This window comes from Salvelinus sp. IW2-2015, unplaced genomic scaffold (assembly GCF_002910315.2).
Source record: "Salvelinus sp. IW2-2015 unplaced genomic scaffold, ASM291031v2 Un_scaffold211, whole genome shotgun sequence".
Lineage (NCBI taxonomy): Eukaryota > Metazoa > Chordata > Actinopteri > Salmoniformes > Salmonidae > Salvelinus > Salvelinus sp. IW2-2015.
In genome coordinates this window covers 166,249-187,676 of record NW_019942525.1, presented here as the reverse complement: position 1 = coordinate 187,676, position 21,428 = coordinate 166,249, and the positions used below count along the sequence as shown (strand labels likewise).

Here is a 21,428-nt window from a genome sequence, read left to right as displayed (position 1 = left end):
CACTTCTGAAGACACAGGAGTGCTCAGGTTGGAACATTATTGAAGAATTATGTTAAAAACATCCTAAAGATTGATTCAATACTTTGTTTGTCATGTTTTTACGGACTGTAATATAACTTTTTTTTACTTTTCGTCCGTACTTTCCGCTGGACCTACCCGCGCGTCGTGAGTTTGGAAAGTGTACTGAACGCTAGAACAACAAGGAGGAATTTGGACATAAATGATGGACATTATCGAACAAAAAAACATTTATTGTGGAACTGGGATTCCTGGGAGTGTATTCTGATGAAGATCATCAAAGGTAAGTGAATGTTTATAATGTTACTTCTGACTTCTGTTGACTGCATAATATGGCGGCTATATTTGTGTCTTGATTGGGCTCTGAGCGCCGACTCAGATTATTGCATGGTTTGCTTTTTTCGTAAAGCTTTTTTGAAATCTGACACAGCGATTGCATTAACTTCTTATGGCTGCAGGGGCAGTATTGAATATCTTGGATGAAAGGTGCCCAGAGTAAACGGCCTGCTCCTCAGTCCCAGTTACTAATATATGCATATTATTATTAGTATTGGATAGAAAACACTCTGAAGTTTCTAAAACTGTTTGAATTATGTCTGTGAGTATAACAGAACTCATATGGCAGGCAAAAATCTGAGAAAAAATCAAAACAGGAAGTGGACGTTCTGAGGCTGGTCGATGTTAAACTCATCGCCTATTCAATTCCCTGTAATATGTGGATCTGTTTGCACTTCCTATGCCTTCCACTAGACTTCCTATGCCTTCCACTAGTCAACAGTCAGTAGAACGTTGAATGAAGTTTATACTGTGTTGTGGGGCCGGATGAGAGGGGAATGAGTCACTGGTCTGGCAGATTGCCAGGTCCTGGTCATGCGCATTCCTCATAATATTGCCTTGCGTTCCATAACTTCTACAGACAGAAGGAATGCTCCGGTTGGAACGTTATTGGATATATATGATAACAACATCCTGAAGATTGATTATCTACTTAGTTTGACCAGTTTATTCGACTTGTAATATAACTTTTTGAAGTTTTCGTCCGACGTTTGCCTGCATCTGCGCGAGCGTTTGGACACGTGTACTACACATGCAAGCAAAAGTAGCTACTTGGACATAAGTAATGGACATTATCGAACAAAACAACGATTTATTGTGGAACTAGGATTCCTGGGAGTGCATTCTGATGAAGATCATCAAAGGTAAGGGAATATTTATCATGTAATTTCTGGTTTCTGTTGACTCCAACATGGCGGCTAATTTGGCTATTGTTCTGAGCTCCGTCTCAGATTATTGCATGGTTTGCTTTTTCCGTAAGTTTAAAAAAAATCTGACACAGCGGTTGCATTAAAGATACACTTGTTGTAAATCCAGCCACAGCGTCCGATTTCAAAAAGGCTTTACGACGAAAGCAAACCAAACGATTATGTTAGGTGAGTGCCTATTCACAGAATAACACAGCCATTTTTCCAGCCAAAGAGAGGATTCACAAAAGCAGAAATATAGATTAAATTAATCGCTAACCTTTGATAATTTTCATCAGATGACACTCATAGGACTTCATGTTACACAATATATGTATGTTTTGTTCGGTAAAGTTCATATTTATATCCAAAAATCTGAGTTTACATTGGCGCCTTACGTTCAGAAGTCACAAAACATCCTTTGATTTTGCAGAGAGCCACATCAATTTACAGGAATACTCATAATAAACATTGCTAAAAGATACAACTGTTATGCATGGAATTTTAGATGCACTTCTCCTTAAAATGGTGTAATATACATGTATGTTTGAGGAATATTAATTATGGGATTTCTGTTGTTTTGAATTTGGGGCCCTGCAGTTTCACTGTCTGTTGAAGAGGTGGGACGCTACCGTCTCACGTACCCTAGAGAGGTTAATCCGTTTGAGCCAATCAGTTATCAGTTGTGTTGTGACAAGGTACGGGTGGTATACAGAAAATAGTCCTATTTGGTAAAAGACCAAGTCCATATTATGGCAAGAACAGTTTAAATAAGCAAAGAGAAATGACAGTCCATCATTACTTTAAGACATGGTCAGTCAATCCAGAAAATGTCTCGAACTTTGAAAGTTCTTCAAGTGCATTCGCAAAAACCATCAAGCGCTATGATGAAACTTGTCTCTCATGAGGACCACCACAGGAAAGGAAGACCCAGAGTTACCTCTGCTGTTCATTACCGTTACCAGCCTCAGAAATCGGCAATTAACTGCACCTCAGATTGCTCTTCACACAGTTCAAGTAACAGACACATCTCAACATCCACTTTTCAGAGGAGACTGCGTGAATCAGGCCTTCATGGTCGAATTGCTGCAAATAAACCACTACTAAAAGACACCAATAAGAAGAATAGACTTGCTTGGGCCAGGAAACGTGAGCAAATGTACATTAGACCTGTGGAAGTCTGTCTTTTGGTCTGATTAGTCCAAATTTGAGATTTTTGGTTCCAATCGCCGTGTCTTGGTGAGACGCAGGGTAGGTGAACAGATGATCTCCGCATGTGTTGTTCCCACTGTGAAGCATGGAGAAGGAGGTGTGATGGTGTGGGTGTGCTTTGCTGGTGACACTGTTGATGATTTATTTAGAATTCAAGGCACACTTAACCAGCATGGCTACCACAGCATTCTGCAGCGATACGCCAACCCATCTGGTTTGTGCTTAGTGGGACTATCATTTGTTTTTCAACAGGACAATGACCCAACACACCTCCAGGCTGTGTAAGGGCTATTTGACCAAGAAGGAGAGTGATGGAGTGCTGCATCAGACAACCTGGCCTCCAATCACCTGACCTCAACCCAATTGAGATGGTTTGGGATGAGTTGGACTGCAGAGTGAAGGAAAAGCAGCAAACAAGTGCTCAGCATATGTGGGAACTCCTTCAAGACTGTTGGAAAAGCATTTCAGTTGACTACCTCATGAAGCTAGTTGAGAGAATACAAAGCTGTAATCAAGGAAAAGGGTGGCTACTTTGAAGAATCTCAAATCTCAAATATATTTGTATTTGTTTAACACTTTTTTGGTTACTACATGATTCCATATGTGTTATTTCATAGTTTTGATGTCTTCACTATTATTCTACAATGTAGAAAATAGTGGAGAAAAAAAGAAAAAAACCTTGAATGAGAAGGTGCGTTTGACTGGTACTGTATATATTTTTTATGGAATTCCTTGTCCTCCCATGTTCAAATATTGTCCCAAATATAGTCCATAGTTAGAAATGTTGGGTTGTTGAATGCGGCCTTGAAGTTTTCACGTGTAGCACTGATGCTTTTGTTTTGTTCTATTGAGAATTTGACAACAATATTTCGTTCACAATTGTGCCTGGCCCAACATATTGAAGTGAATGTTACCTTGACCCACAGAAGATGTGTGTTTGCACAGTAGCGTGCGTGTGTCTGTGTGTACACACTCCAGCATAAGCACGGCCATGCTGGATGATTGGGGTGCCTGCCAGCAGGCCTCAGAGCGTCCACTGCCAATTAGACCCTTTATTTGTTTACATTTGCGAGGCAGTTAGACATTCCACGCAGTGTGGCTGCCTGGTGCCTGATGCTGCAGAGGACTGCTCTGATTGAAGACTGTGGGATTTTTATGGTTTTCACCGTGGTAACGGCCCTGGTGTATTGATGGCATAGCCAGAAGATGTACCAGCTGGTTTAACCCAAGGGGCTGTTGGTGTTGAAAGGTGTGTTAGGCACTGGGACTGGAGGAGGGAAATGCTGCCTGGCTGCCTGTGTAATTGGCCTCTATTTTCTATCAATCAGAGGAAAATCTGCTGGCCAATGGCCATATATAATGATATCTGATCCCCACAGATAGGGTTACCTTGGAACTGCAACCCTCCGGGCTCTCATTTATAGAAGCTGTGAACTTTACCTACTGTAGCTACACACTAAATTAGGAAAGTAACACGCTGCAGGTTGTGTAAGTGTAACGAAGTTGCATTCATCATATCCATATGAACATGCAGGCCTAGATTAAGTATTTACTTGTTTGTTTGGAAGTTAGTTAAAATCTCTCTACCGAAGGCTCCCGTGCGTTGATCGTTAATTCACATTACATTTTTTCTTTAATTGAAGTGGACATTTTTTAAGCTGCACCCACTCCTACTGAGTGAATGAGTCCATTGACAGAGTGTGGCAGGGGCTGTTACCTCCAGAAATTAGCCTGTAGCTGCAGGTAAGAGCTCTGGCACTGGGAATAACAGCTCAGCAATAGGAGCTTTGTTTTTATCTCCACTGGTTCCACAGGTCTCCTTTCAGGGCATGAGGACTGCAGATGTGGCAAGGGCAATAAATTGCAATGTCCGTACTGTGAGACGCCTAAGACAGCGCTACAGGGAGACAGATGGACAGCTGATTGTCCTCGCAGTGGCAGACCACGTGTAACAACTAGAGGTTTACCGATTAATCGAAATGGCCGATCAATTAGAGCCGATTTCAAGTTTTCATAACAATCGGAAATCTGTATTTTTGGACATCGATTTGGCCAATTTATCTTATCAATCAATCAATCATAATCACTAGTTAACTACACATGGTTGATGATATTACTAGTTTATCTAGCATGTCCTGCGTCGCATATAATCGATGCGGTGCGCATTTGCGAAAAGGACTGTCGTTGCTCCAACGTGTACCTAACCATAAACATCAATGCCTTTCTTAACATCAATACACAAGTATATATTTTTAAACCTGCATATTTAGTTAATATTGCCTGCTAACATGAATTTCTTTTAACTAGGGTAATTGTGTCACTTCTCTTGCAACAGAGTCAGGGTATATGCAGCAGTTTGGGCCGCCTAGCTCATTGCGAACTGTGTGAAGACTATTTCTTCCTAACAAAGACAGCCAACTTCGCCAAACGGGGGATGATTTAACAAAAGCGCATTTGCGAAAAAAGCACAATCGTTGCACGACTGTACCTAACCATAAACATCAATGCCTTTCTTAAAATCAATACACAGAAGTATATATTTTTAAACCTGCATATTTAGCTAAAAGAAATCCAGATTAGCAGGCGATATTAACCAGGTGAAATTGTGTCACTTCTCTTGCGTTCATTGCACGCAGAGTCAGGGTATATGCAACAGTTTGGGCCGCCTGGCTCGTTGCGAACTAATTTGCCAGAATTTTACGTAATTATGACATAACATTGAAGGTTGTGCAATGTAACAGGAATATTTAGACTTATGGATGCCACCCGTTAGATAAAATACGGAACGGTTCCATATTTCACTGAAAGAACAAACGTTTTGTTTTCAAAATGATAGTTTCGTATTTCTGTGTGTTATTATGTTATAATTAAGTCTATGATTTGATATTTGATAGAGCAGTCTGACTGAGCGATGGTAGGCAGCAGCAGGCTCGTAAGCATTCATTCAAACAGCACTTTTGTGCGTTTGGCCAGCAGCTCTTCGAAATGCTTCAAGCATTGAGCTGTTTATGACTTCAAGCCTATCAACTCCCGAGATTAGGCTGGTGTAACTGATGTGAAATGGCTAGCTAGTTAGCGGGGTGTGCGCTAATAATGTTTTAATCGGTGATGTCACTCGCTCTGAGACTTGGAGTAGTTGTTCCCCTTGCTCTGCAAGGGCTGCGGCTTTTGTGGAGCGATGGGTAACGATGCTTCGAGGGTGGCTGTTGTCGATGTGTTCCTGGTTCGAGCCCAGCTAGGGGCGAGGAGAGGGACGGAAGCTATACTGTTACACTGGCAATACTAATGTGCCTATAAGAACATCCAATAGTCAAAGGTATATGAAATACAAATGGTATAGAGAGAAATAGTCCTATAATTCCTATAATAACTACAACCTAAAACTTCTTACCTGGGAATATTGAAGACTCATGTTAAAAGGAACCACCAGCTTTCATATGTTCTCATGTTCTAAGCAAGGAACTTAAACGTTAGCTTTTTTACACGGCACATATTGCACTTTTACTTTCTTCTCCAACACTGTTTTTGCATTATTTAAACCAAATTGAACATGTTTCATTATTTATTTGAGGCTAAATTGATTTTATTGATGTATTATATTAAGTTAATATAAGTGTTCATTCAGTATTGTTGTAATTGTCAGTATTACAAATACATTAAAACAAATTGGCCGATTAATCGGTATCGGCTTTTTTTGGTCATCCAATAATCGGTATCGGCGTTGAAAAATCATAATCGGTCGACCTCTAGTAACACCTGCACAGGATCGGTACATCCGAACATCACACCTGCCGGACAGGTACAGGATGGCAACAACAACTGCCCGAGTTACACCAGGAATGCACAATCCCTCCATCAGTTCTCAGACTGTCCGCAATAGGCCGAGAGAGGCTGGACTGAGGGCTTGTAGGCCTGTTGTAAGGCAGGACTTCACCACACATTACCGGCAACAGCGTCGCCTATGGGCACAAACCCACAGTCGCTGAACCGGACAGGACTGGCAAAAAGTGCTCTTCACCTACGAGTGGCGGTTTTGTCTCACCAGGGGTGATGGTCGGATTCGCCTTTATCGTCGAAGGAATGAGCGTTACGAGGCCTGTAATCTGGAGCGGGATCGATTTGGAGGTGGAGGGTCCGTCATGGTCTGGGGCGGTGTGTCACAGTATCATCAGACTGAGCTTGTTGTCATTGCAGGCAATCTCAACGCTGTGCGTTACAGGGAAGACATCCTCCTCCCTCACGTGGTACCCTTCTTGCAGGCTCATCCTGACATGACCCTCCAGCATGACAATGCCACCAGCCATACTGCTCGTTCTGTGCGTGATTTCCTGCAAGACAGGAATGTAAGTGTTCTGCCTTGGCCAGCGAAGAGCCCGGATCTCAATTCCATTGAGCACGTCTGGGATCTGTTGGATCGGAGGGTGAGAGCTAGGGCCATTCCCCCCAGAAATGTCCGGGAACTTGCAGGTGCCTTGGTGGAAGAGTGGGGTAACATCTCACAGCAAGAACTGGCAAATCTGGTGCAGTCCATGAGGAGGAGATGCACTACAGTACGTAATGCAGCTGGTGGCCACACCAGATACTCTTACTTTTGATTTTGACCCTCCCTTTGTTCAGGGACACATTATTCAATTTCTGTTAGTCACATGTCTGTGGAACTTGTTCAGTTTATGTCTCAGTTGTTGAATCTTGTTATGTTCATACAAATATTTACACATTTCAGTTTGCTGAAAATAAACGCAGTTGACAGTGAGAGGACATTTCTTTTTTTTGCTAAGTTTATTTCTTGATTAGATAAGTAATCAACCCCCTGAGTCAATACATGTTAGAATCACCTTTGGCAGCGATTACAGCTGTGAGTATTTCTATGTAAGTCTGTAAGAGCTTTGCACACCTGGATTGTACATTGTTTGCTCATTATTATAAGTTGGTTGTTCATCATTGCTAGACAGCCGTTTTCAAGTCTTGCCATAGCTTTAAGACAATTTAAGTCAAAACTGTAACTAGGCCACTCAGGAACATTCAATGTCGTCTTAGGAAGCAACTCCATTGTATATATGACCTTGTGTTTTAGGTTATTGTCGAGCTGAAAGGTGAATTTGTCTCCCAGTGTCTGTTGGAAAGCAGACCGAACCAGGTTTTCCTCTAGGATTTTGCCTGTGCTCAGCTCTCTTCCGTTTTTTTCTGCTGGGCAGGCCAACACTTGAGGGATACAAAGTGTATTGAAAGCAGGTGCTTCCTGCTTAAGCAATTAACATCACATCATGCTTAGGGTCATGTATAAAATGCTGGGTAGGCCATTGTTTGGCCTATCATGGCTTTTCCCCCATAGGATGACAATGCCTACATCCACAGGGCACGAGTGGTTTGATGAGCATGAAAACGATGTAAGCCATATGCCAGGGATCATCAACTCGATTAAGCCGCAGAACAAAAAACCTTGTGTACTTTTCTATATGATCACATATACAGTATTTTTCTATTACGAGTGGGAATACTTTGGAACAGATTTCCAAAATTCAAATCACTTGGAGCTGAGCTCAGAACTTGTGGGGCAAATAAAATAATTTGGCCCGCGGGCCGCCAGTTGGGGAACCCTGCATATGCCATGGCCGTCTCAGTCACCAGATCTCAACCCAATTGAACACTAATGGGAGATTGTGGAGCGGCGCCTGAGACAGCGTTTTCCACCACCATCATCAACAAAACACCAAGAATTGTGTCTCATCCCTCCAATAGAGTTCCAGACACTTGTAGAATCTATGCCAAGGAGCATTGAAGCTGTTCTATCTCGTGGTGGCCCAACGCCCTATTAAGACACTATATTTTGGTGTTTCCTTTATTTCGGCAGTTACCTGCAAATGTTTCCCTTAAATAATGTGCAGCTTTTTTCCAAAGTACAATCAACATAAGTTTTAAAAACCTGATTTACCATAATTTTATTGTAGTATCAGAATACACACCAATGTAGCACTCTGCGTACATATAGAGGGTAGCTGGTTTCTGTATTACAGGTCTACCAAGTATTCATACCACTAACAGACTTTTGTGATTTTGTGCATGGTCATACCTAGTTACTACCAGTTATAACCATAGGCGAGAACATAAGATGCTCCATCTCTGCAGGTGATCTGTCTATCTAGTCCAAATCACTGATACAGGTCCCCCTCCAGCCTCTGATGATATGTACAACCTGCTATTATGTCTCCAGAGAAACCTGGATTCAAATAAATCGTTTTTTTTTTAGGATTACCCTAGAATAAATATTTTTCATAGAATACACACCAATACCACTCTCTATGTAGATTCAGAGTATTACAGAGTTCTGTATTGCCGTTATATTGAGTATTTATACCGTTGGCAGACTTTGTATACCATTACCAGATTTTTATTTGCACAAAAAGAAGGTCATTTTGGTTTTGTACACAGTCGTACGATAGTGGTTTAGAAAGTAAAATCTTAGGTGAGAACATGGGGAGCTATTTCTTTGCAGATGATCTGTCTATCAGGTTAAGATCACTGATACAGCTTCCCCTCCACCCTCTGGTGGTATGGATAACAGGTCCCCCTCCACCCTCTGGTGGTATGGATAACAGGTCCCCCTCCACCCTCTGGTGGTATGAATAACAGGTCCCCCTCCACCCTCTGGTGGTATGGATAAACAGGTCCCCCCTCCACCCTCTGGTTTATGGATAACAGGTCGCCCCTCCACCCTCTGGTGGTAGTGATAACAGGTCCCTCTCACCCTCTGGTGGTATGGATAACAGGTCCCCCCCACCTCTGTGGTATGGATAACAGTGCCCCCTCCACCTCTTGGTGGTATGGTGAAACAGGTCCCCCTCCACCCTCTGGTGGTATGGATAACAGGTCGCCTCTCCACCCTCTGTGGTATGATAACAGCCCCCTCCACCCTCTGGTGGTATGGATAACAGGTCCCCCTCCACCTCTGGTGGTATGGAATTAACAGGCCCCCTCCACCCTCTGGTGGTTATGGATAACAGGTCCCCCTCCACCCTCTGGTGGTATTGGATAAACAGGTCCCCTCCCACCTCTGGTGGTATGGATAACAGTCCCCCTCCACCTCTCGTGGTGGTATGGATAAACGTCCCCCTCCCACCCTCTGGTGTATGGATAAAGGTCCCCTCCACCCTCTGGTGGTATGGATAACAGGTCCCCCTCCACCCTCTGGTGGTATGGATAACAGGTCCCCCTCCACCCTCTGGTGGTATGGATAACTTGTTATTAAGTCTACAGAGAAACCTAGATTCAAATAAAGATCCAATCTATCAAATGACTATAGGTGGATTTAGGTGTTTTTGGCTAGGGTCAAAAGGACCCCCATATTGATACAGATACACTAAACAGTGATTTAGATTTATTAAGAACAAGTTGATTCACAAAGTCATGAAAAATGTGAGGATTTTTATAAACCACCTTTGGGCTATAATAAAAAATATGTCTCTGAGGTCAAAATAACCCCAGTTGGTAGTATGAGGGAATGAAAAATAAAAAATGTATCAAATAAAAAGTAATTTATATATACAACAGAAATATTTTCTTAAAGTCAAGTTATGTGAATACATTATGGTTAATAAGAGATAAGCGATAATGGGCATTCACTACCTTTATGAACTGTTATTCATATTATTCTGTATTGTTACAGTATTCAACCCACTGTCATTGTCAGGAAGAAGGCATGTGATGGCTGAGAGAAGCTCTAAAATCATTTTTATGTCATTATTTCATAATGTATTTCATGTTTGAAAAGGAAAACCGGGATAAAAAATTAAAAAATCAAACAAACAACCGAACCCAAAAAGCACTAATCACTCAGCACTAGCGTGTGCTCCTTTCTTTTGACGCACTGAAATGTATTCTTCAGTCTGGTGGTATGATTGCAAAACATTCCATTTCCTTGTATTGCAAAGGACAAAAGAAGTCATTGACTGACGGTTTGAGTGCCTGGGATGAAAGAACATTATGTACCAGCCTCTGTTATTATGATGTTTGATTTAAAGTGTCTCACTTTGAAACATTATTTAAATGTTTTTCTCATGTGAGTGCACATTTTCAGTAGTGTGTCACAATCAAGCTAGTTTCATTGTACCATCCAATTGAATATAACGCCAGTTTTCAGACGGTATCCCAGCCGGTCTTGTTTGAGGCAGTCTCAGGCTGTTCCTGTTAGGACTAGAGCCCTGTTGCTGCGGGCTCCCTCTTCTGACAGTAGCCCAGTAGCCCCTCCCCCTGTTATCAACAGCTCTGGTGGGATGGTTTATCATCCAGATTTACATCTCCTCAGTTATGACATTTACACATGCTCACAGCTTAGATAAGACAGCATTGCTACTTGCTATGTCATCTCCTTGGCACAAAATGCCTAGAATCTGCACTGTCTTACGCCCCTTATCAGAGAAGCATACTTTGAGTTTAATATTCTTAAAGACGCTTCTGGATTTCATTTGGCCCGACGTCTAATCTGATGGATTGGATTACCATTAAGGGACCTGTAATTGAGAGAATCCAGGATGTTCCTACTTAGCACTACCCACATTGGATTCATCTCTGCAGGCTTTTCCGGGCCTACAGCGCAGGTTTAGAAGCAGAATGGAGAACGGGTGCGCTACTGTCACAATGTTTTCACTGGCATATTCTGAGTCTCCCACTAGAGGAAGTTTTGAAAGAGTGAGGTTAGAAATAGGTCAAGAGCGTGGGGGCATGCGCGAAAGACATTCGCCATGCTACACCGTGCTAGTCTCGTGAAAATCTCACACAGTTTTCAGATGTGCTAACATAATTGCAAAAGGGTTTTCTAATTATCAATTAGCCTTTTAAAATGATAAACTTGGATTAGCTAACACAACATGCCATTGGAACACAGGAGTGATGGTTGCTGATAATGGGCCTCTGTACGCCTATGTAGACATTTCCCCCAAAATCTTCAGTTTCCAGCTACAATAGTCATTTACAACATTAACAATGTCTACACTGTATTTCTGATCAATTTGATGTTATTTTAATGGACAAAAAATTGCTTTTCTTTCAAAAAGAAAAGGTGCTTGCCTACGGAGCTGTGAGGTGCTTGCCTACGGAGCTGTGAGGGGAACGGCACCTCCGTACCTTCAGGCTCTGATCAGGCCCTACACCCAAACAAGGGCACTGCGTTCATCCACCTCTGGCCTGCTCGCCTCCCTACCTCTGAGGAAGTACAGTTCCCGCTCAGCCCAGTCAAAACTGTTCGCTGCTCTGGCACCCCAATGGTGGAACAAACTCCCTCACGACGCCAGGTCAGCGGAGTCAATCACCACCTTCCGGAGACACCTGAAACCTCTTTAAGGAATACCTAGGATAGGATAAAGTAATCCTTCTAACCCCCCCCCTTAGAAGAGTTAGATGCACTATTGTAAAGTGGTTGTTCCACTGGAGATCATAAGGTGAATGCACCAATTTGTAAGTCGCTCTGGATAAGAGCGTCTGCTAAATGACTTAAATGTAAATGTAAATGTAAAAAACAAGGACATTTCTAGGTGACCCCAAACTTTTGAACGGTAGTGTATAATCTTTTATTGTTGGGTTTAACTTCCTCCAAATATCAATAAACCCCTGTTCTTCAAAGGGAAATTGAACTGCTCTAGACATTTTTAATATGGGACCACCTGGTCGTGACTTGTCCAAATGTGGAGATAATGTGCAATTAAAGTCACCTCCAACTACACAATGTGTATTTGAATGCTTAGCAATCACTAAGAAACATATATTAATAAATTGTGTGGAATCATCATTTGGTGCATACAAATGAGCTAAAGTAAAATGTATGCTAAATAATAGTCATTAAATAATAACAAACCTACCCTCTGAATCAGTTACCTTATTTTTCAATGTAAAAGACAACCTCTTATTAAGCAGTATACAAACACCATTTATTTTGAGGAGTGAGAGGAGTCTGACCTACCCATTCCCATTTCAGCTTTTTGTGCTCCTCGTCTGATAAGTGGGTCTCCTGGAGGAGGGCAACGTCACAATCCATTTGTTTTAGCTGTTTCAATATTTTTTCCGTTGAATAAATCAAAACGTTAAGTGGTTTCATTGTCAGTATAAAGTGTCAATATAAAACACTACAGACCTTGATTTGAATTGGCCTTTCCCTTGTACCATAACTGCAGACAGAAATGCTCCTTTGTTTTTCATGTCAATACAAAACACACACAGAAACAACAAGAACATCAACACAAAAATAAGTGTCTCCACTAGAACGAAGGGAGCCCGAACAGTGAAATTAAAAGTAGAACACATAAGACTGCCACATTCCTGGTTGGCAGATCTTGGTGGTGTGGTGTTCTTTAAACAAGGGGGGTACCTCACAAGACCAGTAGCAGGACAATTGTGGAAACTAAGTGACATTTTGGCCAATAGTATATCTGACATAATATTTATCACTTGATCATTTCACTTCAGCAACCTATCGTTTAAAGAGAAGCCTGAACGCAAAAATAAATAGGAAATAAAAAGGGGGAAGAGCCCATAAACAAACCCGCATGGATGAGGCATTCCCTGCACTCCGTTATAAACTATGAAATATAGCCCCATAGCCTTTTAGGCAAATATTTTCAATAACCTAAACTTGGGTAGTATGTATGTAATTGCCATAAAACAATGTTAAAAATGAATCATGTTTACTCTGTAGCCTACTAAAAGAGAAAGTGGGAATGAGGAAAGCAGTTTTTCTGTTTGTTCAAGATTAAATCATTACCTTATCATCCTGACAAACTGTAGGTCAAAGATTGATGAATTAGTCCAGCAATAAGGTCCCAATTATGAGCATAAATCCAGGTAGTTTCAAGTCCTTAAGAAGAAGGGGTCGCTTCAGTAATCGATGTGGACTGGACAATGTTCCGCAGTAGATTTAGACTATTTCTTCGGTCTTGTGTCCTGTTTCTTACTCCTTCCGGGCCCAACAATTTGCCACATAGTCAGCATATTTTTTCGTACCCAGTCCTCGGGTCTGGAAGGTGGTGTAATCCCAATGGAGCGCAGGAAGGACTCGGCATCAGGTACAGATTCAAGGATGTGGGTCTTGCTCTCATGGGCGATGCGCAGCTTCGCAGGGAACATCAGAGAGTATATGATGTTTTGGCTGCTAATTCTCTCTTGATCCCATCAATCTTTTCTCTTCCCTAACAGCTCTGCAGAATAGTCATTGAAGATAGATATGCGCTTGTCCTTGTAGAATAGTTTTCACCTGGTTCTCGACAGCTGAATTATCTCCTGTTTCGTTGAGAAGTTGAGAAGGAGCACGATGATAGCGCTGAGCCTCTGTGTGTCCTTCACTCCGGGCCTGCTCTGGGCTGCAGGTGCCGTTTTGTGGGCCCTTTCTATGACCAAAGGTGTTGAAGCATCGATTTCCAAGACCTCCCTCGGCATCTTGTCCACAAATGTAGACATTTTCTGCCCCCTCTCTGCATTGGTTTCGACCCCAAAAATGTGAATATTATTACGACGTGAAAAGTCTCCCTTCTTTTGCAATTCCTCTCCTGGGCCCATCAGGTAGTTAATAGCCTGGTCTTGTTGTATTAGCTTTTCGTTATGTTCCTAATTTTTCTTTTCAACAGTTGATTATTTTGCTCTAGAGTAGCCTTCAAGCCATCGATAGAGGTTTGCATTTTGCCAGGTGATGGGGTTGTTTCTCGTTGAAATAACTTATGTTCTGCCATGAGAGATGAACCTCCGCCGTCTCTGTTTCGGCTGTGATGGCGGCCTCTACTACCTCGTGGAGTTGGGCTCAGTGAGCGACTTAAACACTGTGAACATGTCAAATCAAATACATGCACCGAATACAACAGGTGTGTAGACCTTACAGTGAAAGGCTTACTTAAAAGCCCTTAACCAACAATGCAGTTTTAAGAAAAATAAGTTTTGAGAAAGTATTTACTAAAACAAACTGAAGTAAAAAATAATAAAAATAGTTAATAAATAAAATAGGAAAATAATGAATAATTAAAGAGCAACACTATGGTGGTCTGCTTGAAACATGTTGGTATTACAGACTTGGTCAGGGATAGGTTGAAAATGTCAGTGAAGACATTTGCCAGTTGGTCAGCGCATACTCGGAGTACACGTCCTGGTAATCCGTCTGGCCCTGTGGCTTTGTGAATGTTGACCTTAAAAGGTCTTACATCGGTGATCACACAGTCGCCCGGAACAGCTGGTGCTCTCATGCATGCTTCAATTTTGCTTGCCTCGAAGCGAGCATAGTAGTAATTTACCTCTTCTGGTAGGCTTGTGTCACTGGGCAGCACACGGCTGTGCTTCCCTTTGTAGTCCGTAAAAGCCCTGCCACATCCGACGAGCGTCGGAGCCGGTGTAGTACGATTCAATCTTAGTCCTGTATTGACGCTTTGCCTGTTTGATGGTTCGTCATAGCGGAGTATCTTCTCTTTGATTCTCTCTTTCACTTGAATACTTATCCTCACTCATTGCAAAGTCCGATTTAGGTCAAGTATGTACTTTTAACTCGTGAAGTTCAATTTAGGCCAAAATTGTTACAGAGCTTGATCAGCAATTCCGTGCTCTTGAAGGTCAGCATCACACTTTGTGGCCTTGCTTCTCCGTGCTGGTCTATCAGAAGTAAGGCAGTGTTTCTGCTTGCCTCAAAGCTCCACTGTAGTGCTGGCATTGACTTTGAGGCTTAACTGATGATTATGTGCAGATTGCTGCAATACTGGGAACTACTGTTTGGGTCTTCTCTGTCCTTAATAAGAGAATGTTGACGTTAAGATCAGTTTGAAAAGCTTTGCTTCCTCAATAGTCCAAGGTGGTTTCCTACTTTTTTATTAAGAGGCTTTTGGGGAGGAGAAGGGCTGTGAAATGAATGCCTTTCATATATTACAAGGGTTTCTGAAATATTGTTTTGAAAGCTCACCACCATAATGAAATAGGCGACTTCAAAATGTCTGACGGGTGTTTATCACTAGTATGAAGTTTGAATAGGCTGCTATGTCCCCGGGCGCCGAAGACGTGGATGTCGGTTAAGGCAGCCCCCCGCACCTCTCTGATTCAGAGGGGTTGGGTTAAATGCGGAAGACACATTTCAATTGAAGGCATTCAGTTGTACAACTGACTAGGTATCCCCACTTCCTCTTTCCCGTATGTGCTCCCTGCTTTCCTGTCACTGCAACACGCATAGGCCTACCTTGTTATTAACATCCTTTAAAAACACAGACTGGTACACATACAGTACACACTGTCTCTTTACTGTGTTTAGAACAAGAGAGTATGAGTATGAAACAGTGTGCGTGCGTGTTCGGTTACAACTCTGGGTGCTAGTCTAAGCAACTCTGTGTTTGTTTTCCAGAAGATGCTCAAGCTGTGGCTGAGGTGCTGCCACCACTGAGGCGTCCTCAGTGTGCTGAACGGAGCGAGCAGAGCAGTCCTGACCTGGCAGTACACGAATGGCCCAGGGAAGCCACCAGATTGACATTGAGGTTTTGCACGACCTGCGCCAGAAGTTCCCTGAAGTTCCAGAGGGTGTTGTTTCCCAGTGTGTTCTGCAGGTGAGTCTGGTGTCTCCTCATTTTCAATCCATTTGTTACAAATATATATATATATATATTGTAACACCAGTTCTCATCACAAATGACTGATTTGAACCTTCTCTTTTCCTCAGAATAACAACAATTTGGACGCCTGTTGTGAGTACCTGTCTCAAGTAAGCCCAGGCTACTTGTACAGCAAAGGAGGCAAACTCAACTACACTGACGACCCCAGCTTCATCAGGTTCCGGAATCCCATGACCCAGCTGAACCTGGGCCTGCAGTCTCAGTCTCAGAATGTGCATGCGACCCCGGGAAGGGACGGCCTGAGGATGAACGGCAGCAGGACATTGTCCCACAGTCTTAGCCTGAGCGACGGGCCCCTACAGACAGGACAGCCCCCGAATAGTGACTTCTTCCAGCAGGAGCCCCAGTCAGCCCCGGTGCAGGTGCCCGCCAGCCTCAATGTGTTTGGCGTGATGGAGCCCACGCGCAAGACCCAGCCGCCCCAGCACCTGGGACTCTACCAGCTGGGGGGGAAAGGACAATCCATGGGCCAACATGGCCAGCAGATGCCCCGCTTCAACCCCATCACCGTCACCCTGGCCCCCAACATCCAGACGGGTCGCAACACCCCCACCTCTTTGCACATACACGGCGGGCCCCATACACAGTCCGGCTTGAGCAGTCCACAGGGTAACTCTATCTACATAAGGCCGTACGTGACCCAACCCAGCGGTACAACCCGGCAAAGCCAGCAGCAGCTTCAGCAGCAGGCAGGCAGGGCCCAGTATAGCCCCACCTCCCAACCCCAGCAGCAGATCTACCAGATCTCCCATCCCACCTCACTGCCTGGCTCCTGGACAGGCCCTTCCTCCCAGCAGCACCAGCACGGCTCCTCACATACCTCACAGCACCAGTCACAGGGCCACCAGACCTCCCATGTCTACATGCCCATCAGCTCCCCYACCAACCCACAGGCCCCCTCCTCTATCCTCCAGGCCCYCTCTGGAGGTCAGGSCTCCTCYTCYGGTGCCTCSTCCTCKGKCATGCCCTCTGGCATGTCCTCCTTYAGCCAGTACAACATCCAGAACATCTCCACCGGACCGCGCAAGAACCAGATAGAGATCAAACTTGAATCTCCTCAGAGGAGCAACTCCACCACGACCACGGCCGTGCTGCGCACCAGCAGTGGCCCCCGATCCAACTCCTCCACCTCCTCCTCCTGCCCCTCATCCTCCTCCTCTGTCGCGGCAGCCCCTGGCCCAACCACCACCCCCCTGTCCATCGGAGGCCCAGGTCTGAGCCGCAGCCAGCCCACTGTTTACATCTCTGCCAGCCCGCCCACTGTTGCTGCTACCACCCCCTCTGACGAGGCCAACATGGCCTCATCCGGCTCTCGCTCCCAGCCCAAGTTTTACATTACTGCTAATAACGATGACGGTGGGGGCAGAAACCCTCCAACCGTCTACATCTCTGCTCAACCACCTCCGCACGGGTCCCAGGGGCCCCGCAATATGGGGGGCCAGGTGAGCATGGGCCCCGCCTACATCCACCACCACCCACCCAAGTCCCGCGCGTCTATGGGAGGGGCAGGCACGGCCACCTCGCCACGAGTGGTGGTCACCCAGCCCAACACCAAGTACACTTTCAAAATCACCGTGTCCCCCAACAAGCCCCCAGCGGTGTCCCCCGGCGTCGTGTCCCCCACCTTTGAGGCTACCAACCTCCTCAGCCTCCCCTCGGACCACCATTTTGTGGAGCCAGACCCACATCATCTCTCAGACCCGCTGTCTGTACACAGGGAGAGGCCCAGCGAGCCACGCAGACTCAGCATGGGCTCAGATGACGCAGCATACACACAAGGTGAGACCAGATTAGGGTTATTAAACTCTTTCATCTGTTAGTTGCTTTGCATTGTCCACATTCACAGTCTATGGAATTATATAAACACACCAGGATACAGTTCGTTGTGCAATTCTTAGGCTGAACAACAGTATCCCTCAGTCACATGAAGATCAAGTTGTGCAACAAAAGTCAAGTGGCCAAAGAGATATAACATCCACTTACAAAGTATAATGGTTGAAAGAGGCTTCAGGAGTTTTTAAGAGAGTAACTTGCCTTCATAACAATAAGGAATAGTATACACTTTTGTCCACCAGTAGTAAATGCTTTTTCCACTGCATTCTGCCAAGAAAGTAATTTGACTATTGCTTATCGTTTAACTTGGATTTAACTTGGATTTCCATATGATGACACTAATGCATTTTTAAAGCCAAATTGTGTAGACGCTGGTCTCATTAAATAGCTATCGGTCTTCAAACCCTGCTTGATCTAAGCCTGATTTGAGGGAGTAGATAGATACATTCTTAAAGGTGACTCGCATGGAGAGGGGTGTGATTGCAGCATGAGTCGGCTGCAATAATGCTGGATTTACGCTGACAGCCCTTTGACTGCGGCAGTGTGAGTCAAATGTGTTGGAGCGCAGTGTTTCCTTTTTTGGACTTTTGACTGGATTACGTGTGAGTCAGTGCCTGTGGCTCTTGCTAGGCGCTCACTCATGCTGCTGTGACTACTGTGGGGCTTCTCTTCTCTCTTCACGGCCCTGAGCCTGGGTCTTCTGCCCCTTATCTTTCACTGCAGGCAGCCCTCTCCATACATTCCTCTCTGGCTCACATGACATTCCCAGTTTGGCTTGGCCTGGTATTGTTTTTGTTGTTTACTTTGTTATTTCTGTGCATGGGGGGGTAGGAGTTCTTGAGGTGAAAGGTTTATGACATGTAGGCCTAGACTGTCACTGTATGTTACAATTAGAAAAGCAGGGACAGCTCATTTCCGCATAGCATATAGCATTTTATGAATGCGTAATAAGACAATATAACACTTCTTATGAAGCGTTATAAGCAATGTTTTCCCACGATCAATGTTGACTCCCCCAAAAGCCCTTTCTGAAGTAGGCCATGAAATGAAGAACAATTATGCAACTGTATGATTCTTACTCAGCCCACTGCACATACCGGATATTTCCGAAAGGGGAAATGCATTTAGCTATAGCGGTAAGCCTGTACTGTAAATTTGGTTGTCAACCTGGCCCTTCAGCTCTCAGAGATTGTTTAAGCCAGGGCTCTCCAGCCCTGTTCCTGTAGAGCTACCGTCCTGTAGGTTTTCACTCCAACCCTAATCTAGCACACCTAATTATATTAATTAGCTGGTTAATTAGCTGAATTATGTTAGTTACAACTGGGGTTGACGTGAAAACTCAACATGTACTGCACTGACACAAATGACTGATGATTGGTTGAAAGAAATTGATAATAAGAAGATTGTGGGAGCTATATTGTTAGATTTCAGTTCAGCCTTTGATACTATTGACCGTAACCTGTTGTTGAGAAAACATATGTTTTATGGCTTTTCAACCTCTGCCATATCGTGGATTCAGAGCTATCTATCTAATAGAACTCAGAGGGTTTTCTTTAATGTAAGCTTCTCTAATGTTAAACAAATAGGGTGTGGTGTACCGCAGGGTAGTTTTCTAGGCCCTCTACTTTTTTCTAAATTTACCAATGACTGTACGTGTCAGCAACCACAGCTTATTGAATTACTGAAACTCTTAAGGAGTTGTAGTCCGTTTTGGAATGGGTGGCCAGTAATAAACTGGTCCTGAACATCTCTAAAACTAAGAGCATTGTATTTGGTACAAATCATTCCCTAAGCTGTAGACCTCAGCTACATCTGGTAATGAATGGTGTGGCTGTTGAACAAGTTGAGGAGACTAAATTACTTGGTGTTACCTTAGATTGTAAACTGTCATGGTCAAAACATATGGATTCAATGGTTGTAAAGATAGGGAGAGGTCTGTCCGTAATAAAGAGATGTTCAGCTTGTTTACACAACACTCCACGAAGCTAGTCCTTCTCTAGTTTTGTCTTATCTTGATTATTGTCCAGCCATGTGGTCAAGTGCTAAGAAAGACCTAGTTAAGCTGCAGCTTGCCCAGAACAGAGCGGCACATCTTGCTCTTCATTGTAATTAGTGGATTTGGAAAGTATTCAGACCCCTTGACTTTTTCCAAATTGTGTTATGTTACAGCCTTATTCTAAAATGTATTAAATTGTTTGTTTTTTCCTCATCAAACAACACACAATACCCCATAATGACAAAGCAAAAACTGTTTTTTAGACATTTTAGAAAATGTATAAAGAAATATATATCTGAAATATCACATTTACATAAGTATTCAGACCCTTTACTCCATATTTTTTTGAAGCAACTTTGGCAGCGATTACAGCCTTGAGTCTTCTTGGGTATGACGCTACAAGCTTGGCACACCTGTATTTGGGGAGTTTGTTCCATTCTTCTCTGCACATCCTCTCAAGCATTGTCAGGTTGTATTGGGTGTGTTGCTGCACAGCCATTTCCATGTCTCTCCAGAGATGTTCGATCGGGTTCAAGTACGGGCTCTGGCTGGGCCACTCAAAGACATTCAAAGACTTGTACCTAAGCCACTCTTGCATTGTCTTGGCTGTGTGCTTAGGGTCATTGTCCTGTTGGAAGGTGAACCTTCACCCCAGTCTGAGGTCCTGAGCGCTCTGGAGAAGTTTTTTTATCAAGGATCTCTTTGTACTTTGCTCCGTTCATCTTTCCCTTCTATCCTGACTAGTCTCCCAGTCCCTGCCACTGACAAACATCCCCACAGCATGGTGCAGCCACCACCATGCTTCACCGTAGGGATGGTGCCAGGTTTCCTCCAGATGTGACACTTCAATCTTGGTTTCATCAGACCAGAGAACCTTGTTTCTCATGGTCTGAGAGTCTTTAGGTGCCTTTTGGAAAACTCCAAGCGGGCTGTCATGTTCCTTTTACTGAGGAGTGGCATCAATCTGGCCACTCTAACATAAAGGCCTGATTGGTGGAGTGCTGCAGAGATTGTTGTCCTTCTGGAAGGTTCTCCCATCTCCACAGAGAAAGTCTAGCGCTCTAATAGAGTGACAATCAGGTTCTTGGTCACCTCCCTGACCGAGGCCCTTCTCCCCCGATTGCTCAGTTTGGCCTCTATAAAGAATCTTCCATTTAAGAATGATGGAGGCCACTGTGTTCTTGGGGACTTTCAATGCTGCAGAAATGTTTTGGTACCCTTCCCCAGATCTGTGCCTCGACAATCCTGTCTTGGAGCTCTACAGACAATTCTTCGACCTCATGGCTTGGTTTTTGCTCTGACATGCACTGTCAACTGTGGGATCTTATATAGACAGGTGTGTGCCTTTCCAAATCATGTCCAATCAATTGAAGTTACGACAGGTGGACTCCAATCAAGTTGTAGAAACATCTCAGCAATTAGAAATGGAAACAGGATGCACCTGAGCTAAATTTCGAGTCTCATAGCAAAGGGTCTGAATATTTTAGAATAAGGCTGTAACGTAACAAAATG

General features: G+C 43.8%; 1 protein-coding gene across 5 annotated transcripts in view; it reads left to right on the top strand.

Moving 5' to 3' along the window:
* The window catches only part of LOC112068181 (TGF-beta-activated kinase 1 and MAP3K7-binding protein 2), a 77,302-nt gene that overhangs the window by 43,506 nt on the left and 12,368 nt on the right, over nt 1-21,428 (top strand). For 4 of the 5 annotated variants that reach the window (XM_024135252.1, XM_024135250.1, XM_024135251.1 and 1 more), the window contains exons 2-3: nt 15,823-16,021; nt 16,135-17,866. In XM_024135252.1, coding sequence (XP_023991020.1) covers nt 15,920-16,021; nt 16,135-17,866 — 1,834 coding nt within the window. In that variant the 5' untranslated portion in view covers nt 15,823-15,919. The remainder of the gene's footprint in view (nt 1-15,822; nt 16,022-16,134; nt 17,867-21,428) is intronic. The other variant, XM_070438065.1, reaches the window with a different exon arrangement.